The 27,056-nt window shown below is 38.7% G+C and overlaps 1 protein-coding gene across 7 annotated transcripts in view; it reads right to left on the bottom strand.

Moving 5' to 3' along the window:
- LOC6048886 (aquaporin AQPAe.a) overlaps positions 1–27,056 on the bottom strand; it is a 115,103-nt gene that overhangs the window by 62,039 nt on the left and 26,008 nt on the right. For 5 of the 7 annotated variants that reach the window (XM_038253153.1, XM_038253152.1, XM_038253156.1 and 2 more), the window contains exon 3: positions 2,340–2,542. In XM_038253153.1, coding sequence (XP_038109081.1) covers positions 2,340–2,542 — 203 coding nt within the window. Of the gene's footprint in view, positions 1–2,339; positions 2,543–3,567; positions 3,972–8,406; positions 8,814–27,056 lie in introns of those variants that run through there. The other 2 variants (XM_038253157.1, XM_038253150.1) reach the window with 1 other exon arrangement.

Below are 27,056 nucleotides of genomic sequence, written 5' to 3'. Positions count from 1 at the left end.
ATAGTGTGTGTGAGCGCCGTGTAAAAAGTGACAGTTCGTCACTTTTTAGTTTGACTTTGACCAACCAACGGGGTACAAACTAAAAAAGTTTCAAACGAAAAAGTGACCAACCACCGGGGGTTGAGTGTATTGCCCTTTTTACTGGACCAAATCGGCCAATTCTTCTCCCGGGGTATCTACACGGAGAAAAAAGAGTTCCCATTTTCATGAACGCTTGTTCACGATTATGGGAACTGTGGACAGATCACAACAGATCAGAATTCGTTGTTTTACTAGTTGGAAACTAGAAGAAGTCTACTTTGATGAAACAAACAACATGCCAAAATTACTGGACCGTTCTGGTCAATCTTCTACCGGGGTTCTGGAACATGGCTCCTGTGGCCAATTATGTACTGAGCAGTTCTCTGAGATTTTGGTCATTTGATTTTTTTTTGTATTTTTTAATCCGGCTGAAACTTTTTTGGTGCCTTCGGTATGCCCAAAAAAGCCATTTTGCATCATTAGTTTGTCCATATTATTTTCCATACAAATTTGGCCCATATAAAAATGATATATGAAAATTCAAAAATCAGTATCTTTTGAAGGATTTTTGATCGATTTGGTGTCTTGGGCAAAGTTGTAGGTATGAATTTCACTTTTTGTCACCAACACTTGATTTGCAAAAAAAAACACTATTTTTATTTTTTTTTTCTGATATATTTTAGAGGACATCGATTGCCAACTTTTCAGAAATTTCCAGAACGGGCAAAAAATTTTTGACCGAGGTATGATTTTATGAATCAACACTGATTTTTTTCAAAAAATCGAAATATTGTTCGTTAAAAAAATTTAACTTAATTTTTCGATGTAAATTCGAATTTGCAATCAAAAATTAGTGTAGTGAAATTTTGATAAAGTTCACCGTTTTCAAGTTACAGCCATTTTTAGGTTACTTTTAAGAAAATAGTCGCAGTTATTGTTTTTTTTTTTTTAAATTAGTGCCCATGATGCACACTTTTGAAAGATTTTTTTTTTTTGAAAAGCTGAGAAAGGAGGTCTATACAGTAGTTGTTCGGTAACGTTGTTTAACTGGGCTGCTTTTTAACTGGACGCTCGATAACTCGGTCGTAGCTTAGTTAAAAAGCAGACAAACGTCAAAAAACCAAAACAAACCGAAATGACCTAGGGGTTCATGGATGCCAAAAGCTTTTTCAATACAGAAAAAAAACTTTTTTCAAACTTTTATATAATTTCAAGTCACAATCAAAGAAATATAATAAGCAAGCATTGTAAATAAAATTTAGTAACTTTTATTTTAATATTTTATCAGGAAAATATTAAGCATTGGTGGTCCCCTCGTTATTTTTCATTCAGCCCAGTTATCGAGCAGCATTCGGAGACAGGGCTACGTTCTCAGCCCAGTTACCGAACAAGTACTTTATTTTGCTTTTATGAACTTTGTTGATACGTCCCTTAGTTGCTGAGATATTACCATCCAAAGATTAAAAACAGACAAATTGATGTTTTCTTAGTCTCACCCCCAACCCTTTTAATGTCGAGATCTCATCAACTAATTGTCCGATTTTCAATGTTAAAATATGAAAAATGCGTGAAATTTTCCGATCGTTTCGAAAACAATATTTTCATTTTTTTTAGTCAAGACTATCATTTCAAAAGGGCGTAATATTGAACGTTTTGTTTTGAAAAATTAAACATTCAAATTTCAAGAGAATTACTGCTCCTGCTGCTGCGTAGACACGCTGTCGACTTTGAGAGTTGCACGGAAACTAACCAATAACTGCATGCACAACAATCTGACTGTTAAAAAATCACCCCGAGGGTTCTGTCGATTCATTCATGAAAACGTTCGTAATTCCACTTTTTTGTTGTCGCTGCTGCTGCTGTCATTGTGGTCCTACAAACGTCGTTAGATTTGAGCAGCCCGATTAATCAACGCTCGTTGGGAGTGATCGAGTTGATTATTTTGACTGTCGATTCCAATAAATTGGCATTGAAACTTTAACAAATTGTCCAACGATAAATTAATTTTAAACGTACATCCTCTTTCGGAAGATCATCGATAGAGTGATTCATCGCCAGGGAGGTTACAACTCCACAATGCTAATCGCTTGATTACAGACTCTGACTTGTGAATGGCCACGTTAACACCTCTGTCAAGACCACCCCAAAACCATAATCATCATCACACACACAGGAGGTGAGAGGCGGTTCATTCATTCAAAAGTTGCTCCGGGGCAAGTCATAAATTAGTCTAGCACCACAAAACCAGCCGGCACACCAAGTCGTCAAGTCACGTGTTTGTGCGTCACCACCACCATAGCCCAGATCAACCAACTCACCTGAGCGAGAGTGGCCACCACCAGGCCGAAGGTGAAGGCAATCTGTGTCATCGTCGGCTTGGACGCGTCGTCCCCAGCCCAGCCCATCGTGCTACCGATGCCGATCGACACCAGCAGGAAGGTGCCGAGGAACTCCGCAATCAGCATGCGCCATATGTTGCGGTTCTCGGTGATGTCCGACACGCCCACGATCTGCTTCACACCTGGGAAAGGGAAAGAAGAAAATTGTAGTTAGTTCAGAATAATGATTATTTGGTCTTAATGTATATAATAAAATGTGTTGAACTAATTCAATCCGAACCGTTTAAACCAATAGTTCACTTAATAAGCAGCGGGAACAGGTGATAGAAACTATGCAACATATTTGCAACTTCCATCGACAAAAAAAAACACGATGCTAAAACCAAATTCCAGATGTTTAAAATTCTTGACAGTAACATAACTTCGATTGTAAAGTGAATTTTGTGACAATTTCGCTTCAATATTTTAAGAAAAGTAAAATATTTAACTATTCTATATAATAAATATTTTCAGAAAGCTAAACTAGTTGTAATTGCTACGATTTTTTTCAATGAGTATTTAGGAATAAAAAAAGACATAAACAAAACAAATAACACAAAAGATCTAACACGTTAAAAAAACCAAGTTAAAAATCAATTATTGCCAAATTGTAAAATTATAACATAACCAATTCAAAAATATTGACAGAGTGAACCCATTCTAAAGGTAGTATAAAACTAGTTCAAACTATTATTGTTATTATTTACAAAAAAATATTGTTATAGTTTTAATAAAACCTACTTTTTAAAGCTCTGAAAAATTGAACATTTAACACTAAATGAAGTCATTGCCTTCTTATTCTAAAGTAGAATAACTTCGGCTCCAATCCCAATAACATTATTTTGCTTGTGAAAAGCAAACATTTTTTTTTGTAAATTCAGATGATAATCTAGTTATAAAAATAATAAATGTGTATGTTGAAAAAAAGCAAAATAAAAACAAACCTTGATCCACTCTCTAACTTTCTACTGTATTTAGAACAAACAAACAAACTGAAAACAACTCTATCGACAAGCAACACAAGCAGCAACAACAAAAATAGCAAATACCTGCTCCGTTCATAATACGGACACGAAAGCCCCTCAGCACCACCACCACCACCACCACCTACACCTACACCTTCACCACCAACGACCATTTAGGAGTCATCCACACATAAACACACTACCTTCTTTGAACTCGAACTTGCTAAACATTGGGATCATTGCCAAATGTCCACGTTTTTCTACTAACAATTTTGCAGGTTATCACCACGCCTAGGCGGCCGCCGCTCAACTGATCTCAACTCCACACGATCTAGTACGGTCCAAGATCCACAACCACCGAGGTTCTGTAATCAATTAGCAGCACCCTAGCAGAGCACACGAGCCCTACAGAAACGACACGACGATGGTCACGGTCAGCCCCGGAGCCCGAGAGAGCGCACTCGCGAACGGTAGATTTTACACTGTGAAGTTCAGACTGGAAAACGTCCTCCAGATATTGATCAAACACGTGACGTTCGGTGTGCTCATGGGACGACGAGGAGCATGAGGATACACAGGATGGGCTTTCCGATGCTCGTGCCCGAGGCTGATAATGAAAATTGAAAGCGAAACGTTGGCCGCAGCACGGGCCTTCGTCCCAGGATCAAACCCACTTAACAGCTGGACTACCAAGCAGAAAATTAATCACTTATTCAACATATTGCACTGCAATTATACCCTCGAGTTCATGTCCAAATAAAGTTCATCCGTCAATACAATTTCCAAACAATGGCAATGCCACATGAAGCAAATCAAAAGAACAACCAATTAAATTAAAATAAATTAAAATAAAATCTTGCTGGTGCAAAAACAACAACAATTAAAATAATTCCATAACAACTAAATGGTCAAAACGAAATCCTTAAACATACTCAACGCCTAATTTTTTTTAAGTTTCTAAAAAACTAATCCATGCATTTGTCAATATATTTTACATTAAAACAAACACCTCAAAAGATGTGTATGATACACTATACACACATGCGGAATATGTTATGTTCATTAGCAGGCCAAGTGATTTTACACGCTGAAAATTTTGAAATAATCACGGTATCCATTATTCTGATGAGGACACTTTTTTGTAGCCTCAGGACCAGAGCTGAAAATGACGCGAAAATCAGCGACGCATACACGATTTTTTTCAGATCCATTCACTGAACCGCAAAACCGTGACATAGACAAACCCGACTCAGTCGTAAGTGCCCTAGCTCACTGAGCAGCTGCAATGCGAGGCAGTAGTCGACCAACGCTCATTCGACGTTGCACGCACACACATAAAGAAACAAGTTTTTTTATGCGTGGAAATGTAATTTTGAATATAAGTTATGGTTGTTTTAAGTGTTTTGCACAGTCTAGAACAATTCAATTGTTTAAAAATAGTCAAAATAGTGTTTAGAGAGGATTTTACGGGTCAGTCATACGACACGAATTGAGTGGGTGTAGCTAATTTTTTCACGTCTCTCATTCTCCTGCAGCCGACCGGCACGAGTCAGGCGGCAGTGGTTGAACGGACACAGTAGGCTTACAGTCACATGATAGCAATAAACTGACATTTTGGTTTGCTTCATGTGTACGCTGGGTCGGAAACATTTTGCCGGCCTGCTCAGGACCCAACCCCTTCCCCCTCGTGGATGATTTCCATACAAAACATTTTTTTGTATGGAGCGTGGACAACCGCTGAACCCCCTCTCCCCTAAGGTGTCCACGTGGATGGATGATCCCTATATCGCAATACCAAATCACTTGGAAATTTCATGGAACTCAGAAATTTTCAAAATATACGGAAATATAAAAAAATATATATACTAGGGTGGGTACGTTTTTCAAAAAGTTCTCGGATCAAGTTTTAGTATGGTTCCCCTTGTAGAGCACGCCCATAGGGACTTTCATGCTAAATATCAGCTCATTTGGTTGTAAACTGGCTGCGCGCATCAGGGTTAAAGTTTACATGGGAATTACTATGGGAAATTGGAACTTTTTGTTCAAACGCTCCTACAGGTCTGGGAAAATAACGCGCCAACTTCTGGTATGGTCAGGCCTATGGGGAATGGTCTGAAGAACACTTTTCCCGAAGAGAGCATATGGATTCATTGTCCCTAGACCGGGCGCATCGGCAAACAATTCGATATCTCCGGAATCAACGGTTTTCCCTGAAAAAGCATCAAATTTTCCTTAGCATGCTATGAAAGCTTGATGAACACCGCGACGCCATACGTCAGGCAGCTACCACGTGGTTGAAATATTTGCAAAAAAATACAAATTTGCTATGCAAAGATTCTGAATTCGACTAAATAATATCAGGATTGATCGAAATGATCATTATCTCGACGTCGTCGTGCTATCTTGTCGCACCCGCCATTTTGACGTTCCGAGAAAAACGCGTTTTAATGTTTGACCTTGAATATTCAAAAACGAGAGCACGCAATGTAAACAATAACAAACACGTTTTGTTTGGCTCACCATTCTGTGCATTGTCCCAAAGTTTGGTTGAAGTTGGTTGCTGGAGTCCCGAGTTATAATTACAAATGTTTACGGTAGTCTAACTTGTACGTGCGACAAACGCATCCTGACTTTCCTGGCCTGAAATCCCTTTGGCCTTTTGTCGCACTTACATCAATTTTCATGGAGTGACAAGATAGCACGACAAGATTGAAACTACTTTCATATGTAAAGTGACAAAAATGCACGGAGTTTTTTCGGTTTTTGTTGAATATCTCAGGATTGAAATCGAATTTCGGGGATCTGTGAAGGTCAAAAGGTGAGGCAATGTGAGCTGCACAAAATGGCGTTCTTAATTCAATTTGCCCCAAAATGCACGTACGACAAGTTAGCACGATGGCGACGATCTAGTTAAAAGAAGGTTTGCAATTGAAAATTCCAGCCGTTTCTCACCCACGTGGTAGCTATCTGACATATGGCGTCGCGGTGTTCATCAAGCTTTCATAGCATGCTAAGCAAAATTTGATGCTTTTTGAGGGAAAACCGTTGATTCCGGAGACATCGGATTGTTTGCCGATGCGCCAGGTCTAGGGACAACGAATCCATATGCTCTCTTCGGGAAAAGTGTTCTCCAGACCATTCCCCTTAGGCCTGACAATACCAGAAGTTGGCGCGTGATTTTCCCAGACCTGTAGGAGCGTTTGAACAAAAAGTTCCAATTTCCCATAGTAATTCCCATGTAAACTTTAACCCTCATGCGCGCAGCCAGTTTACAACCAATTGAGCTGATATTTAGCATGAAAGTCCCTATGGGCGTGCTCTACAAGGGGAACCATACTAAAACTTGATCCGAGAACTTTTTAAAAACGTACCCACCCTAATATATACAAACAGCTGTTTTGCTTAAACATTGTAGTTAATGTATTTCAAATAACTTTCGAATAATTCAGTTTTCTTGGTTAATAAATAAAAACTAATTTCAACCATCTTATTTATTAGGAGCAAAAGGCATCACAATATACAGATTTGCAGTTACGCTTTTGACTATAACAGCTAAATATTTAATAAATTATGAAGGAAACTGTGGTCTCAACACATGAAAAATAAGAAAAATATTAGCATCAGTGTCTCATTTGATTGAAAAAGTATACAATATGTATCCCATTTTTACATGATAATTTTGATTTTTTGTCTTATATTTTTGCCTTACAATTTTTTGGAAAAGTGGTTTGAACGGACACAGTAGGCTTACAGTCACATGATAGCAATAAACTGACATTTTGGTTTGCTTCATGTGTACGCTGGGTCGGAAACATTTTGCCGGCCTGCTCAGGACCCAACCCCTTCCCCCCCCCCCTCGTGGATGATTTCCATACAAAACATTTTTTTTGTATGGAGCGTGGACAACCGCTGAACCCCCTCTCCCCTAAGGTGTCCACGTGGATGGATGATCCCTATATCGCAATACCAAATCACTTGGAAATTTCATGGAACTCAGAAATTATCAAAATATACGGAAATATAAAAAAATATATATACTAGGGTGGGTACGTTTTTCAAAAAGTTCTCGGATCAAGTTTTAGTATGGTTCCCCTTGTAGAGCACGCCCATAGGGACTTTCATGCTAAATATCAGCTCATTTGGTTGTAAACTGGCTGCGCGCATCAGGGTTAAAGTTTACATGGGAATTACTATGGGAAATTGGAACTTTTTGTTCAAACGCTCCTACAGGTCTGGGAAAATAACGCGCCAACTTCTGGTATGGTCAGGCCTATGGGGAATGGTCTGAAGAACACTTTTCCCGAAGAGAGCATATGGATTCATTGTCCCTAGACCGGGCGCATCGGCAAACAATTCGATATCTCCGGAATCAACGGTTTTCCCTGAAAAAGCATCAAATTTTCCTTAGCATGCTATGAAAGCTTGATGAACACCGCGACGCCATACGTCAGGCAGGTACCACGTGGTTGAAATATTTGCAAAAAAATACAAATTTGCTATGCAAAGATTCTGAATTCGACTAAATAATATCAGGATTGATCGAAATGATCATTATCTCGACGTCGTCGTGCTATCTTGTCGCACCCGCCATTTTGACGTTCCGAGAAAAACGCGTTTTAATGTGTATTAACCAAAACTTCAAATGAAATTAGTTCTAAATATATTTCATACAAATATTTATTACTAAATTTGCGACATATCTTGTTTGATTTTAATTGATTAAGTTTATAAACCAAAATTTATTTTTATTTATTTTTTCCTGTGTGTCACTCCCCAGACCCAATGTCACCCCCTGGTGGTGCTCCAAAGTTAAAACAAGGATAAAAGTGCTCTTCAGTAAGCAGCTCATACACTCAGGTTTACACTTTTTATACTGTGCACTCTGACAGAATAAGTCACGCATTTTCGTTTAAAAAATACCCTGGTTAGGGTAAATTTCGTCTTATTTCAAATTATTCTACATATATTTTTTTCCTGCTTGGTATTCGAAGTGTCAAAGTGGATTTAATGGGCTTCCTTTCCGCACAAAAAAGGCAACAAACCTCCAGGCACGAAACTGTTGCTTGTTTTTCCTTGGGTAAACTTTTACTAACAAACTTACTGACGGCGATGATTTATAAAATTAACCCCCACCAAAGAGAGCAGTCAATAGTTTCCGCGCGCGCGAATTTTCCCGAACCAACAACGTCTCTGACTCTGAACGGCTCAAATGAAAGAGTCAAACTGACTCACGCACGGCTCCCTGAGTCACGCGAGATCAATCAACGACGAACCCAACGAATCCGCCAACAACGGTTGCAGCAGCGCCAAAGAGGGGAAAGTAACTGCGACCCAGAGAGAACAACCCCGAAAGTCAAAGAAGGTGGGGACAAAACTGGCTTTGCTGCAGCGGTCTTCGGAACTGGCACTGATCAAGCACTGAACCGTCGCGGTGGAAGGAAACTTATCTACTGAAAGCGAAAATCGAGAGTGATTTTGATAAAAAAAAGTCCACGAGCGTACGAAACCAAACAAACCACCAACGTATACAACAATCTATAGCTACTCTGGAGAGACTTCAACGGGTAAGCACATGGAGCCCTACCGAATCGACACCCGACTGCGGCTCAGAGTGCAAGCAAGGTGGTAAGTGGTCGAAGGAGAGTGAGAGCAGCCCAACCTAGCCCAGCCGCCTATCAGACTTTCAAATAGACACGTTGGAGGTTGGAGGTTGAAACATTGTGCACCCCCCTTGCTTTAGAATGGTACACCAGTGTGGATTGGTTCAATGTTGCTATAGTTATAATCAAATTCATGTATTTTAGCGAGCGAGCCAGCAGAGCTTAATTTATTGGTGTTTTATTGATAAACGACCCTTCGTTGTCCTCATCTCATGCTATAAATAAAGTTATCATAATCAAAATATGTACCCCTAATCAATATCGACTACAATATTCTGCATCAGGTTTTTTTTTAAATTATTCTTTCAGTTTTTTGAATAATATATTATGTTTGTAGAGTGATATTTATTTCATCTCAATTTTCAAAAAGCAAATGCACATGGCTGTTCATATTCTTAGACAAAAACAAATCTCGCTATATCAAATCGAATTATTCGCTCTACAGCATTGCCTTGGCGTTCTCGATTGCGAGATTCCTACTCGAAACTATAGGTGTCCGAAGGCTTGATTCTTGAGGCAATTGCAAACCTTTTTTTGCACTTTAGCTTCACAGAAAAAAAAAGTTGAATTTTGGAATGTTGAAAATTTGGTAGGTTGAATATTACCTCTTTATTTGTGTAATATTACATAAAAAATGTGTAAAAATGTGAACCTGATGAATATTCATCAAAAACTGATGAAAATTCATCATTTTCTGGGGTAAAATTTATCATTTATTTTGCCACAACATCTGTCTGTGGGTCTCGTGGCGCAGGGGTAGCGGCTTCGGCTGCCGATCCCGATGATGCTATGAGACGCGGGTTCGATTCCCGCCTTATCCACTGAGCTTCTATCGGATGGTGAAGTAAAACGTCGGTCCCGGTTTCTCCTGTCTCGTCAGAGGCGCTGGAGCAGAAATCCCACGTTAGAGGAAGGCCATGCCCCGGGGGGCGTAGTGCCAATAGTTTCGTTTTTTTATCTGTCACCATTTCCGTTCTAAATCTACGACAAATATTACCACTAGGCTTAGTGATTTTTCACGCTAGAAAATTGCAAATTTCACGGGAACCACAATTTCAAAACACAAAATTTCACGCAAATGTCACGGATCTTGAAAAATGTTTAAAAAAACTCTGAAAATCCTATGTTTAAATCAAATTAACTACTTTTTATGCTTCATCATATATTATTCTTCAATAAACTAAAAAAAAATCTTCACTAAATTTGAATGCGATACGAATCCCCCAATTTAAAAATAAAACTAATGGTTTATGGATGGGCTCTATACATATTTTGAAACGAAATTTAGGGCACGCGTATTCTAATTTACTGAACTGTTCTTTTAATATTCGACTAATAAAGCTTATTTTTTTCGCTAATTTGCTTCTGGTATATCATTTTACATTTTATTGAATTTCATATCAAAGCAAGAATTAACAATTTTGTCCAGCCAAAATGAGTAAAAGAAATTGAATTTTCTGCGACATTTAGCCCATTAAACATATTTTTTAAGGGTTTTAGCTCACTTTTCAAAAACTAAATTTAAAATCAATTTGCAAAAATATTATAATTTTCAACAAAGTCTAAATTTTTATTCTAAATGAGAAAAGAAAACAAAAAAGTAATATTTTTTAACTTTCAAGGGAATCATCCACCCAAATAAACAAATATCGCTCGGATTAAAAAGGCCCAAAAAAAATGATATGTTTTTAAAGTAAGATTCCAGCGAATGAATTTATTACTAAATTTAGTTAGTTTCTAAAAAACTAAAAAATCCGAATATTTCTTCAAATGGTTCATATCAACTTGACATACCTACATACATATTGAAGCTTTTAAATTGAAAACTATTAAAATTTATATGAATAGTCTTTTGCATGAAATATTTATTAAGTTGTTATTTTAAAAAAAATATTTGAGGAAAATGATAAATTTAACAAATTTCACGCCGTTCACGAAATCGTCAAAAATCACTAACCCAATATTAGTAATTAAACCAGAGTATTCACTCACTTATATCTACCGTAGTTCATAAAATAATTGTTATTCCTTTTTGAGTTTGATGAATCATTTTGAAAAAAAAAAATCAATACATTTGCACACAAACATAAAATTTCACGGAATTTCGCGGAAAAAGCCTAATTTCGTGGATTTCACGCAGTCCGCGAAATCGTGAAATTTCACTAACCCCAATTACCACCATCATTGACGACCTTTGGATTGTGAGTCCAGCAGCCTACCAGCGACTCCACCGGGGCAGAACCCAGGGAGACGAATCCTACTCCTGGATTGAGCTTACGACCTAGCCGTCTACACAGAAAAAAAAGTTGAATTTTGGAATGTTGAAAATTTGGTAGGTTGAATATTACCTCTTTATTGGTGTAATATTACATAAAAAATGTGTAAAAATGTGAACCTGATGAATATTCATCAAAAACTGATGAAAATTCATCATTTTCTGGGGTAAAATTTATCATTTGTTTTGCCACAAAATCTGTCACCATTTCCTGATGAATATTACCATCATTTTTTTCTGTGTAGGTTAGACCAGGGCCAACATTTATTTCCCCATCCGACGGAAGGCATGGTCAAAATTCTCTTCTCGAAAAAATCAATCACGCTTACCCCTACTCCACGGGTCTCGGTAAATCTTACTATATGTTACACACTAAAAATGATACTTTTTTATGATGTAACTTTCCCTAAATTACGACTGAAAGTGAATAAGCTTTTTTTGCAATTTTACCAAAATCACCAAATCGATATAAAAAATCATACTCGAAGACTACTGTTATTGCTTTTTGTCATATTTTACCTGGCTGTTTTTTGTGAAACAATTCATATTCATAGTAAAAATCCTAAGGTAACGTTAGTTATAACGGAATTTTTGTAGCTGTTGGCAATACTACAATCGCTCACATTCATCTAAGCGTAAACATCAATAAAAATGTCCCGTAAATCTCGAGTTTTGCCATTGCTATCTCCAATTCATCACGAAGTCAACGCGAGTGTTTGAATCAACAGAAAGTGGCATAAATTCCCACCAGCTACTTGTGGCTATTTGTAGGCTAAGCTGGCTCATACCATGCACACACACTCGCACACACACCTCACACGGCTGTAAAACTAACCTTCGAACATCGCACAGTGGGCGAAATGGAACCCAAAATCGGACTTAATTGAACGCGGCTGGTTCCCTGGTATGAATAATAGTGTTTCTTATGTAAAAAAATCCGAGGAATCGATTGGTGATGGTTTCATCCACCGCACGAAACGGCAAAGGGTCCATTTTGCCCCAATTCCCCATTTTTTTACATTTTTTCTTGAAAATCGGTCTGTATTTAGAGCGGAGGCTATATGCGGCCTTCCAAAATGCAATTAACTTATTTGAAAATGTCCCAGGAATCCAGTAAAAATAACCACATGCACCGAAAAAATCATCTAGGGTCCATTTAACCCCAATTCCGCTATAAAAGCATTTTTGGCCGTTTTCAAATGTTAGGTCAGATTTTAAAAATCTGAAAATATTTTTATCGTAAAGATCAGACAATTTTACATAAGAATAACGATTTGCACTTGATAGTTTGACACATTTATGTTGATAAAAATAAAATGTATGTGAAAGGCAGTTTATTCTGCGTTAGGGAAAATTGGCCCAAAAGTGATTCTTCAATCTTTTTATTTAGTTTAATTTCTATATCAACATAAATGTGTCAAACTTTCAAGTGCAAATCGTCATTCTTATGTAAAATTTTCTGATCTTTACGATAAAAATATTTTCAGATTTTTGAAATCTGACCTAACATTTGAAAACGGCCAAAAATGCTTTTATAGCGGAATTGGGGTTAAATGGACCCTAGATGATTTTTGCGGTGCAAGTGGTTATTTTTACTGGATTCCTGGGACATTTTCAAATAAGTTAAGTGCATTTTGAAAGGCCGCAAAAAGCCTCCGCTCTAAATACAGACCGATTTTCAAGAAAAAAATGTTAAAAAATGAGTAATTGGGGCAAAATGGACCCTTTGCCGTTTCGTGCGGTGGATGAATCCATCACCAATCGATTCCCCGGATTTTTTTACATAAGAAACACTATGTTTTATACCAGGGAACCAGCCGCGTTCAATTAAGTCCGATTTTGGGTTCCATTTCGCCCACTGTGCATCGGTTCAAGATTCGCTCAAGATTCAATCCAACTCCACACTGCCTAATCAAGGGATAACCCACCTAACTGCACCGAGTATGCGGAAATCTCTTGCGGCCCGGCCAAAGTCAGGGTAAAAAGTGTTGTTTATGCAAGAAATTGACTGGGCTGGCGAAACGAAACGCCGGCGTCACGAGAGACGCCGCTTGGAACAGGTTCGCCGCTGGAGACGTCTCGAGCCTAGAGGTGGCTTGTACGGGTACAACAAAACGCGATTCAGCGGTACGGGTTCGGTGCGGTTAAGGAGGATGAAGCACGTGTTGATGCAGATGTTGTTTGTTGACATTCAGAGTGATTCACGCGGCGTGGCGTACAAGTGTGTACAAGAAAAGGGAAGTATTGCACCTGAGCGAGGAATGTTATGTTTTCTGGCAAGATTGGTAGTACTTTTGATTCCAAAATATAAATCTGCAATCATTCGATGTAAGAGTACGTTAGAGGTACTCAAAACTTATTTCAAAATCAAATCAAAAATCAAATTATTCGCTCTACAGCATTGTCTTGGCGTTCTCGATTACGAGATTCCTACTCAAAACTAGGTGTCCAAAGGCTTGATTGTTGAGGCAATTGCAAACCTCTTTTTACATCTTAGCTTCCATCCACCCTGGGATTCTTACTGACACGTTTTAGACGAGTCTTGAGGACGCTGTATCTTATTTAGGGGTAAGCTAGCACCATACTCTCTTCGGAGAAGTTACAGAGCACCTTCTAGAGCAACCGAATATGAGTCCGGTCTTGGTTTAACGTGAAACATGGATTTTATAAATATCAAAATCCAAAAAATGCTTTCTCCTATACAAATTCCAATAGAAAATTAAATCGCTTTGCGCAAAGGGAGGATTAAACCAATCGGGAACTAAAAAATTGCTGTGCTGGAAAATCGGTTCTGATATTACACCCTAATGACTCATGCTGAAAAGTGTTTGATAAATCGGTGTTTTTGGAATATTTTTTGAGTTGTCATATAGAATACAGATTCGATTACACTGACTTACAAAAATTGAAATAAATGACAGCGCAGCGCATAACTCGAGGGGAAGCATAAACATTGGGGTTTTCTGAAACACGTGTACTTTGATTTTTTCTACTCTGCAGTGATTTGATTTTTCAAATCCATGATCTGCCCATGTCCGCATAAATGTCCCATATGCAAAAACAGCAAGCTGAGAAAAACGCATTTGGAGTTTGTCCCACTCATAAGGCTACGTGTTAAGTTTTCGTGAAAAAAAACAGGATTTCCTCCTGATTTCTAGAAAAAAGTACTGAATGTTATAAGCTTTTCTGGAAGAGCAAACGATTTTGAACCAAACTACATCATTAACTCTAAAACGATGAAAATGTATATGGGACATTTATGCGATCATGGGCAGTGATGGCGTCCAAAATGGTGGTGATGAAATATTGAGAAAATGTATTTGGTAATTCAAAAGACAACCAAACAAATTTGACTCGAAAGGGATCGCAGAACTCGAATTCGAAGTCCTTTGGGTAATCGAGTTTGGACTGTAACACTAAACACAATGTAAAGCTGAATTGACAGATGTTTAACTGTTTTTTAAGTGAGTATCCCTGTTTTAGAAAATGACAAAACTTGTGATCTTTCGAGCCAGAACCATTCCATATCAGTCAGGTATGCAAGCCGAATGAAGTTGTTTAAATTCCCAAGTCTGTTGGTCGTGACATCGCAAACCTTTTATCTACCTAATGATAAATAATTGGCAGCAAGTAGTAGTGTGCAATTGTACGTTTGCAAGATATATTGGAGACAGGAAATGCACCCGCCCCGAGAGGCTCTTACGCTATCAGCTATCAGTACGTACGTGAATTTGATTAGCAAATTCCTGAGAAATGTTTTTGCCCCGATCACGAGAACGTATCGGCGTATCGGAGCTTCCATTTCTGCACATAACAGCGTGCAAATTACTTCTAAACAGGTAATTACCGCCATGATCGATACGGTACCCATTTAGCAGCTCTCTCTCGCGCGCGCTCAGCGTACAACAACAACGTTCTGGTATGCTGAACACCGGCAATAACTGCGCTTGTTGTTTTCATTCTCAAACATCCGATTCTATAGCTATGTCGAAAGCAATTTGCAAGAATTGGGCGAGAAATCAATCAAGCGGAGAAAACCACCTCCAACGCCAAGAACGGCCTCTCTTCTTTTTTTTCCCCCTATCGTAGATACAAGAAAACGAAAGTGAAAACCGCTTGTGTCTTACATAACCTCACCACAGTCTGGGGGTCGCGCGTTGAAGTTTCCCTGAATGCGGTAGGAAAAGTTCACTCACACGGCGTCGTAACATCGTGCTGCGTTGAAAACGTCCAGGAAAATTGCATATTTTTTTCCACCGCCTTCAATTTCCCATAACGGTGTTGGCACAAGGTGAGAAAAAATGTATGAAAAACAATTCAAATTTTCCTGCTCGCGGCAGCAGATTTGAATCGTTTTCCGAGACAGGGGCGGGTTTCTCTTTCAATAGGCCCACCTTCTCGTCACACTCCAGTTAGCTTAGATTCTATGATGATTTACTGCTGGCAGACAACCCAATATTGAAAACGAGCGAGCGCGCGCGTTGAAATCACTTTACGCGCTCCGCCGGAAGAGGCCGGAAGACACGTGTGTGAAAAGCCCGCTGGCAGTCAAACAGGGTACACGTGGAGTAGGGAAGTACCTCACTTGAGACAATAATTGACAAACGTGTGTAAAACAATAGCTCACACACACATACTAAAACACTCAATTTGCGGGACTGATTGATGAGTACGTGTACCCGTGTTACGCCCGCGGCGGTGAATCGTCGTCGATAAAATCGTTGATTGGAGCGGTGTGATTAGTGAACATGACGAAACTAATCGTGAAACTTCATCGGGTATGCACAAGTGCATTATTTACGCTTATCTTATTTTAGTTTTGCAATAGATTTACACATGCAGGAAACTATATGTACTAGAGTAAAACAAAAATGACTTTTTGTGGGCATTCAAGGGTTTGTTCTGGTGGACATACCTAGCTAAAATCCAAAATATGAGCTTGATTGGACATAACAGGAGCTACCGCTTTGCATTTGAATTTTAAATTGGATTTAACCCGTAAAAAAAGATTTTTTTTTCAAAAATGTAATCTTTTGAGGCATTTTGGCCACTGAAGCGATTTTCAACATCATTGGTATAAATAACAATGAAATTTGGAGCACCGCATATCTGGAGTTTTTTTTAAAAAGGTCCAATAAACCAAATTTTCAGTTTTTGCTTTTTGGGTGTTTTTTAATAACCCTGACTCAAGGCGGTTCTAAAAACACCCAAAAAGCAAAAACTGGAAATTTGGTTTATTGGACCTTTTCAAAAAAAACTCCAGATATCTTTTTTGCCGGGGACGATCTTTTGAAAAGAAACTTTTACGATTATCACCGATTTCTCTACTCACTGATATAGATTTTTGGCAGAACTAGGCGAAATATACCTATTCTAATCAAACACCTATATTCAGCATTGGATAGTTTGTTGCTCGATTGAAGCTCCAAAATAACTGTTTAGACCCTAAACTTTCCAGCAACAGCTCTGCCTCTCACACAAATTTATGCCATTTACAATATCAATTTAATGCTCTTTTGATCAATATTTTTATTTTAAGGCACCATTTCTCATCACATTGATTGCACACTAGCCCCTGGCTCAATTCTTTAGGCAAGAAAAGGTAACTGTGCCAATTTTGAGCCAAATCGGCTTAGCTTTAAGGGTCACTTTTTATCGTTAAAGTTTATTTGGGAAAAATCTCGAAAATGTATGGGGAAAACGTCACCTCAGAATTTTGGCAGCAGGTCTACTAACCCTAAATTGCCCAAGTGTGAGATTTTTCTAGGAAATTTCATTTTCTACAACTTTGTCGAAGGGTGCAAGAAGATCCGAGTTGATCCTGATGAGTTATTAGTAGTGTTAGTGAAATTTCACGATTTCGCGGACAGCGTGAAATCCGCGAAATTTGGCTTTTTCCGCGAAATTCCGTGAAATTTTGTGTTGAACGACGAAATAGCCTACTTTTCTGTACCAAAATAACAGAATCGAATAGCAACATTTTTCAAAATAAATGCAGAAAAGTTCTACTTTTCAGCACTCAAATGGGTGCTGAAAAGTTGAACTTTTCAGCACTTGTTTCGAAAAGTAACACTTTTCAACATTTTTTTGATTTGAACGATTTATTGACAAAATACATGAAAATTTGACTTAAAATTTCACTCGATGTGTGTTTTTTGGAATTGCAAAAAATGTTGTATGGAACTCGTTGCAAAACTTGATTTTTTCAGCACTCTTCGTATTTATCCAACTCGGTGAACCTCGTTGGATAAATGTACAACTCGTGCTGAAAAAATCCTCTTTTTTGCAACTTGTTGCATAAACTACTATTATCAAACTCAAATAGGAATAAAAACAATCCTAAACACTACTGTAGAATTAAGCGAAAAAATACCCTGGTTTAATCACTAATATAGGAATAGTGATTTTTGACGATTTCGTGGACGGCGTGAAATTCGTGAAGTTTGTCATTTTTTCAAATCATTTTTTCAATAGCAACACAAAAAATATTTCATGCCTAAAGACGATTTAAGTAAATTTTATTAGTTTTCAATTGAAAAGTTTGATATGAACCAGTTGAAGAATTGTTAAGATTTTTCAGATGTTATTAGAAACAATTTTTACTGCTATTTTATATGAAAGGTAAAATGAAGAGTATTTTTTGTCTTTGAATCCACCTTCTAAAAACATTTCAGATTTTTTTCTGAGTCCTGTTTAATTTTAACGATATTTGATTATTTGGGTGAATGATTCTCGTGAAAATAAAAAAAAATAAAATCCATTTTTTTTTTGTTTTCTGTTCTCGTTATGAATAAAAATATAGATTTCGATACAAATCATAGTACTTTTGTCTATTGATTTTACAATTAGTTTATGAAAAGTGTGATGAAAACCGTTAAAATGGGCTAAAGTCACTGAGAGTTCAATTTCCCTCAGTTGGGGACATACACAAAATTTATAATTAAAAAAAGAGATTTATAGGACCTCATGGTTGATCGAATAACACTCACACAGATAGGTTTTTTTCTGATTTTTTTACCCAGTCGATATGTAGGTAGCTAGAAGGCTCGCTTTAAAAGCTCTATTCATAATGTATGATAGGGTTGTCAAATCATAAATCTTTTGTACTCGTTGGAAAGGTTGATCTGGACATAATCCGAAAATTGTCCAAAAACACAATACTGCCCCTAATCACTTTCTACTTCTGAAAAGAACACTAAACGATATCAAAAATGTGCTTCCAGTTGCTTAGACGCCACCCTGCTACGCAACTGATAACATTTCCTCCGCTCATTTGTCACTCTGGTCAAGGTAACGCCGCGGTGATTGAAAGGTTTATTCCCCCTGTGCGCGAATATTTTCGCACAAGCAATCTCCACCGAATTCCTAATTTACACAAATGGGTTAAGGTTAGGCGATAAAGGTGGTCAGCAATTGTTCTGCTACGTCATCCAAGAGCGATGATGGCCCCTTTCTGCACTGGGTTTCGCACCTAGGCCTAATCACACACAGGATACTGGCCTGATGCAAAAAATAAAACCGGTGTGCGGTGTGTGGGACAGTGTGATTAGTGTGACAGGTGCTTATTACGCAAAATCGCACGCGGGTAATAATACCATCATGGAAGGTAACAATTGCAAAAGGATGGTACTTGAGCTCGTGGTGAATGGTTAAAATGTGCTGATGAATGGTTTTAGGAAAAGTTTCTCTAAATAATGAATATAAATTTTGTTTAGGTTTTTAAAAAGGAAAGTAATTCAGCTGCTAGCGGCTGTACTCCAACTATCTATTTCTAATACAAAATTCAAGTTTAACAATTTGCGTGTTCATCTTTCATAGATGACAATCGTTACTGGTTTTACAAGCTGAATATGTGGTCCTCTTCAATGGCTCTTCGACGCTCATCATCCTATCTGTGAGCCATTCGTGTTACGGATGCGAAACAGATATTTCTGCACGCCAACGAACGCCTAATGATGCTGAGCTGCCAACGATTAATGATGATGGCTGAGGTGGTCGTCTTTCTCTTCTCTAATTGCACACGTGTAAAAACAATAAAATTACTGTTAAAAGCCGTTCGCCATTGGCGGCCGACAAACGGGTCCGATTACTCGGAATGGCGCGAAATTAGCCCTCATTGTTTGCGGCTAATACCACACAAAATGACTTGTGTACTGGTGACGACTATTTTTGTGCAGAAAAAGCAGCACAATTCAGTCACCATCAACCAGCAGCAGTCATTGGCGTAAAAGGTCACCAAAACGCGACGTACATTCTGCGAATCTGACATCCCCACACTGGCTGGGACACGTTCTATACCATGCCTCCATTGATGAAACGCACCTTTTTTCCGAGCCCCAATCTGACATGGTAAATTATACGCGACACAACCCCAAAAACACCTTAGAACAGGCAGTGTGACTCGCGTGCTATTGAGTTGAGCTAATGCCAATCGCTAAAGTGCTTTAATTCGCTACATCGTATCGAATGTCAGAGAACCAGGTGGCGAATATCAGTGCGGGCTCAAGTGAGTGAATTCGCGTGAATGAATTTCAACGGAAAACCGTTTTCGTGTATTCGAAGGTAAACATAAAGTTTTGCACAAGCGGGAGGTTGCTGGAGGAAATGAGCCGTGCCGTTTTTTAGAGTAATAGAAATGAGAAGGTAATTGAGCAGCAGCAGGGTTTGGTTTCCCGCCACAATGAAGATCAAGATCAACAGGTTGTCGCACCGCTGCGGATTCGTCATCGATGACATGCGAAATGATGGTGTGCAATTTTCAAAGTTGTTTTTAGTTGAGGGTTGACAATGAATTTGAATTCAGCTAGTCTTAAAACTTAATTCTACCAAATTATAATCAAAATGCTGATTGTTGAAAAAATCCTCTTCGGCTACGATGTAGACCTGTTTGAATTACATCCGAAGCCTCCATTATCCGAAATTTTGATTATCCGAAATTTCGATTAACCAAAATTCGGTTGTTCGAAGTTTTTAAGAATGATGAACAATTTTGCTGTAATTTTTATTTTCTCAATTGTTACAATAAATTCGAGCTCTGCAACCACATTTAAATCAAATCATATGGGTTCATCACCGGCAGTGTTGAAAATCTGACGGCTATGATTAATTTTGCGATTAATCGCGGCCGAATAAGACTGCTGAGAATAATCTTTATTCTCAAATTGTCACGACTAGCTGTCATTCGTCGAGTGTACCACCGCAGATTATAACAACCCATGACTGCTGGTGTTGAATGGGGAAAATTATAATCACCGCCATTTCGGCCGCCAACTTGGATTAAAAATTTTCAAATCACCTTAGAGCATTTTTGGGACCATATTTCGGCGCCGTCGTGCTATCATGTCGTACGTTGCTTTTTGACGTTCCGAGAAAAACACGTTTTAATGTTTGACCTTGAATAAACAAAAATGAGAACTCGTAATGTAAACAATAACAAACACGTTTTGTTTGTTTGACCATTCTGTGCGTTGCCCCGAAGTTTGGTTGAATTTGGTTGCCGGAGTCCCGAGTTATAATTGAAAATGTTCCTGTGTCAAACGTGTTCTGACCTGAAATCCCTTTGGCCAATTGTCGCACTTACATCAATTTTCAGGCTGTGTCAAGAATGCACGACAAGATTGAGACTTCCTTTATATGAAAAGTGGCAAAAATGCACGGAGCTTTTTTTGGTTTTTGTTAAATATCTCAGGATTGAAACCGAATTTTGGGAATCTGTGAAGGTCAAAAGGTGAGGCATTGTGAGCTGCACAAATTGGCGTTCTTAACTCGATTTGGCCCAAAATTACGTACGAAAAGTTAGCACGACGGCGACGAATTGAGTCTGGACTATAATTCCGATCCGTGCTACCTTGTCGCAAGTCACTTTTTGATGTTCCGAGAAAAACGTTTTTTTTTTAATGTTTGACCTTGAATAAACAAAAAATGAAGCACGCAATGTAAACAATAACAAACTCGATTGGTTGCCCATTTTGTGCATTGTTTCGAAGTTTGGTTGAATTTTAATTGCTGGAGTCTCGAGTTATAATTACAAATGTTTACGATAGTCGGGCATGTACGTGTGTCAAACGCGTTTTAGCATAGCATAGCATAGCATAGCATTGGTGTCTACCCGTAGTGTACGTGTGTCAAACGCGTTTTGACCAGAAATTCCTTTGGCCATTTGGCAATCTGCAGGATGTGTGAAGATAACACGACAAGATTGAAACTTCTTTCATATGAAGAGCGACAACAATGAACGCATTTTTTTCAGTTTTCATTGAATATCTCAAAATTCAAATCAAATTTTAAGCTAATGATACGAAAAAACGAAGTTGGCTTCATTCCCTTGTGGACCACCAATCAGTGAGGTACTCCTGGATCTTAGCTCCTGAAAAGTGCTTAAAAAGTGCAAAAATGCCTCACGGCAAGAAAAAGAGGCGGTCCTCACCAGCAGGATCGGCAGATTTGAAGAAGCTAAAGAATGTAGCGACCTGCAAAGCCAGGCAGTTTGAGCAAGGACGCTCAAAATTCGTCTGAAAACCAGTTCGCTACCCTCCCTGTGGACGTGAGCGAGAAGGAAGAATTTGAACGACGGGAAAAGTTGCCACCCATTTTTGTGAAAACATCGTCATCGGACTCGGTGCGAAAGTGGCTGACCGGATTTATCAAATCTGGTGCTTTACGAGCTTCCATTCGCTTGTGTGCTGATGGACTCAAAATTCTGCTACCTACCAGAAAGGATTACAACTACGTTCGGGATTTCCTGAACAACACAAAGATTGAATACTACAGCTCTAAGCTGAAAGCAGTTCGGGCAATTTTCAACATCATCGTGTCTTGGGAACGTTATCGTCCAGTGCACCGTGACGTGACACAGTGTTCGAACTGTTTGCAGTTTGGACATGGTGGAAGGAACTGTTTCATCAAGAGTCGTTGTGCAACCTGCGGAGGTGAGCACAAAACTCAAACTTGCGAAACAATCAACGAGAACATCGAAGCGAAATGCTTCAATTGCGGCGGCGACCATTCTACCAAGAATCGAAGCTGCCCAAAACGTGCTGAGTTTGTAAAAATTCGGCAGCAAGCGACGACGAGGCACCAACCAAATCGTCGCAAAACACCACCAGCATTCACGGACGTGGATTTTCCTGCTTTGGCGTCACCAGGAGCAGGATCTACTCGAGTGGTTCCAAATCTGCAGCCATTGCCGTTGAATCAGCGGCAAAGAGTTGCAGAGCATACAACACCTCCAGGCTTCAGTCAGCAACCGAGGGAAAAGCAACCAACATCAACGGGTGAAGGCAGTAGTGACCTGTTTTCACCACAAGAACTTCTGAACATTTTCATCGAGATGACAACAACTCTGCGTGGGTGCAAAACTCGCCAGGAACAAGTCAGAACTCTTGGAGCATTCATCTTAAAATACAGTTCGTAGTTTACTTGTTCTAGCGATTTTGAAAAAAATCAAAGAATATTCATTTTAGTTTTATGTTAGGATTAGTTGTTAAAGTGATTTTTTTTACCCAAATGTATTCGATTAAATGCAAAAGTGTAAAACAATTTGAAGCAAATAAATAAATGTGATCAGTTAATAATAAAACGAAAAATACAACAAAGATGAAGAGCATTAGGCCATACCACTTATCATGTAAAAGAAATGTAATTATTATAAGAATGTTCAATAAAGACATATTTAATTTAAAAAAAAAAACGAAGTTGGCTTTATAGCTGTCGGCCACCATTGCTAGTACCAACCACTATTGAGTAGAACCTGTTCTTCTTAAACCAGATTCTCAATATCACTTCACCGCATACCAAGGCACACGGATAGGGAATTTGAAAGAAGGACATTGTTAGTGTTCCACTGTTTTTAAGAGGATAAGGGAAAATCTCCGCTATGCCCTCAAGTATGTTTCGCTTGAAGTTGGATGGATTTTGGGAAAGGTGAATGGCCTAAGGATTTCTTTTTTAACAAACACAATCGCTGTTTGTTTTGGGATCGTATTCGCTCATGACCGATTCCTGGCCGATGACTTAGATGATTTGTTCAGCATTAACAATAAACCAAAAATCAGAATCCTTTCCTTTAGCAATGAAAACAATCAGCATCAGAAGAGTTTCAGTTCGACTTCGTTTGTAATAAAATATCAATTCCTTTTTTGTCTATTTGCATCAGGCAATCGAATCTGTTTCAAACGTGGTGACACTAGTTCACACCTTCGTGGGAGTCGCGTGTTCAAATCCCACAGCTGTCACCTCCGAGCGTGTCTTCTTCCTCAGTCTCATCCACAAGCAACGCGCGAGCTTGTTCATGCACTTAGCGGGCAGCTCCTATTTTGGGAGGCTGGTCGCGGAACCGGTTTCAGAAATCTCTCTCTTCTCCAATTTGGCACCGCTGGCGTCGTCGTCATCGCTGGAGGGGGGCATCGCCAGATTTGCAGTCGACGAGAGACGAACAGGGGCCTCCAATGTCACGGTTGGCCCGTGTAAATACTTGACTCGAGCTCGAGGCGAGGGGGGGGGGGGTTGGGTGTGAGCAACAGAGGAGGATGAGTCAAACCTCAAACTGATCTGACCTCAACCTTGCGCAGCTCCTTGCCATAAATTTAATCCGTCACTTCCAGGACAGATTGAACGCGGTGCAGGGTGCGTGCGATGTTTTGTTTCCTTATTTTGATGGTCTTTTAATGTTCGAGTTGAAATATTGCAGTTGGACTTATGTTATTTTTGGACTTGACTTCAAATTTATGGAATCGAAAATGTTGTAACATTACTATTTTGTAGGCATACTCTGAGACGAAAATTTCAAAAAAAAATATTATGAATAAATGATTTTTCAGATAAAAACTCAGAGTAGTTTTTACGCAACTGCGTGTGTGGATTTCATTTATCTAAGCATTGATATCTAAGCGTGGGATTAGCACCAATTAATCCAAGTTTACGCACGAAGTTACGTGTTTTGGTAATGAACTTCATCGGTTAGTCAATGGCTTCGTAGAAAAAAGTTATCGCACGGTGATTTTCTTATCAAATTAATGTTTCAAAATGTAATCCCCAATTCCCTCTACAAAAAAAACGATAAGGAATTAGACTAAACACAATTTCTGGCCCAATATGGGTTAAGGTCTTAGCTGATAATATCTGGTGATTTCTGGATTATTGTTCACCTTACATTGCACGTCAATGGGCAATATGTAATCTCTTAAACCTCAAACAATCAATGTACAATTTAGGATTTGTTATATAATGGTTTAGAGATAATACGTTCCTAATATTGCTGTTTTATAAAAAATTTCTATGTAAACTCTACGAAGCATCAAGTCCTTGACTGTTGGTACCGCACGCCACTCAGTTTCGTCTGGGCAATATTTCTCGTTATTATCTACCGATCATTGATGGAATTTCGCGAATTCCACATGCCAAAGCCATAAACAACTTTGCGAATAAAGCGAACTGTCACTGGTGGCGCTACTTAAGAGGTGTGGAAATAGCCATATTAAATTATCCTAGCACCAACACACAACACCCCACCCCCACTTCCCAAAACAACACCCTGCGGACGAAAGCGCACACAGTAAAAATGCGACTAAATTGGTAATGTGATGTAATCGCCAATTAACAGTCGCCACAAATTAACATAAGAACCGGCGGCGGTGGCGTCCGAAAAAATCCGCCGGGACCTCGCGATGACCATAAGTGTTCATGATCATAAGGTTGCCCCGAAGAGAGAAGGGAGGGGGTTCTCACTTGCTTTACCACCCCCATAAATGAACATGTGAATACATAGTCGGGTAACGCAAATTGAAGAAAGCACTTTCATCAGCTCTGGAATGTGTCTCGGCTATCCCGACCTGGTCTAATAGTACAAAAGAGAAAAAGAGAGAGCTTCATAATCAAATAAACTTTACGAGCAAAGCTCGTGACTTCCACGAGCGACTTAATCACAATCAAAAGAAACACTGAAATATTGTTTAATTTCTCTAAGAAAAAATGTGAAATATATACAAATACTGATAATTCTAAAATTTGTGGGCAACCTAATTTGATAAGTTTAAAAAAATATTTTCCGTGTAAATTCCTCATCGTAAAAGCCCCAAGTTGCATAAATAAAGCCGCCACAACTTTTACTCCAATTCGTCGCTCAACATCGTTTTTCTCCTTCTTCCTTGGTTTTTTTTTATGCAACCATACGATAAACGACGAAACGAAAAGATATATTGGTAGGGACGTCCGCTTTTGCTTTAGTCTCGTTTTCTTCTGCACCCAATCTTTTTTTTTTGTGAACTCTACTCTGCTTCCACTTCCAGCCCCAACACACACACCAACTTCCCGAGCCCCATTCATATTATAAGTGTGTAGGTCAAGGTCCCGTGGGGTGTTTTTATTGTGTTCGCGCTTGTTCCTTTCGTATATTTTTTGTTTCTTTATTTTTTTTTAGTTGTTTTTATTGACATCAGCAGCGGTAGTATTTGGCCGTTGTTGTCGGTGGTCTCCTCGTGGTAGGTACCTGTGTTAAAGTCTCGTGAAACAAGGCTCGTTTTCATCTCGTTCACCTCCTTTTTTTGAGAGGGGGGAACTCTCGCACAATCAATGAGAGCAGTTGACGGCATGCACTGTTGCCGCAATTGGCATACATTATGTTGAGTAAATTATATGACTATCACAATGTAGTCAACTTTGCAAATCAAACATGGTTACGATTATATTATATTCCATGCTTATAAGGTCTACTTCATATCATCGCAGCTAAAGTGGCACGTCGGCGATGTTATAGAGATTTGTTGAAATGAGACTCGGTATGTTGGATAGAAATAGAACTAACTCAAAATAATGTTTAGATAAAGAGAATCAAACAATGGCGAATCAGTGTCTCGTTTCACCTCAATCAAATACCATGTACCATTTGTGAAATTCTTGAATGTTGTTCAGATTATAATCGTCTTTTGATCACGTAAGTTTCTTCTCAAAATAATAATGTTTTATAAAGCACATCAATCAATACAATGTTTTTATCATTTAGCCTGGCACAAATCTTTTTTATTGTTATTGTTTTGCCTTCCTCACCTTACTGAGGAAAGGCTATAAAATCACTCGAAAAATGAACTTCTTAATTCAACCTCGTAGACCTATCTTCACGTATACCTATCGACTCAGAATCAAATTCTGAGCAAATGTCTGTGCGTGTGTATGTCTGTAAGTCCGTGCACCAAAAAAAAATGCACTCGATTATCTCCGGACTGGCTGAACCGATTTTGGCCGTTCTGGTCTCATTCGATTCGTCTTAGGGTCCCACAAGACCTATATTAACTATTATGAAGTTTTGTTAATTATTTCAAAAGTTATGCTAAAAAACGATTCTGGCTAAAGTTTGAAAAATTGTAAAAAGGGTGGTTTGTGTAAGAAAACCCGTCTGATCATACATTTTTAGAAAGATATTTGAAAGACCTTTCTAATGAGCCCAAAACATTGATGATCTGATAACCCTATCAAAAGTTATGAGCACTTTAGTGTCATTTGTACACATTTTAGAGGCCGGATCTCAAATATGTTGATGAAAAAGTTGTCCGGATCTATCATGCGACCCATCGTTGGATAGGTAATCAAAAGACCTTTCCAACAAGCCCAAAAGATTAAAGATCTGATAACCCTATCAAAAGTTATGAGCACTTTAGTGTCATTTGTACACATTTTAGAGGCCGGATCTCAAATATGTTGATGAAAAAGTTGTCCGGATCTATCCGGAGATCTGGCTCCTAGGATTTTGTTGATTTGAAACTCC

This window comes from Culex quinquefasciatus, chromosome 2 (assembly GCF_015732765.1).
Source record: "Culex quinquefasciatus strain JHB chromosome 2, VPISU_Cqui_1.0_pri_paternal, whole genome shotgun sequence".
In the NCBI taxonomy this organism is placed as follows: Eukaryota; Metazoa; Arthropoda; class Insecta; order Diptera; family Culicidae; genus Culex; species Culex quinquefasciatus.
Note: the sequence above shows the minus strand (reverse complement) of the source record. Positions and strands in the feature narration are given on the sequence as shown.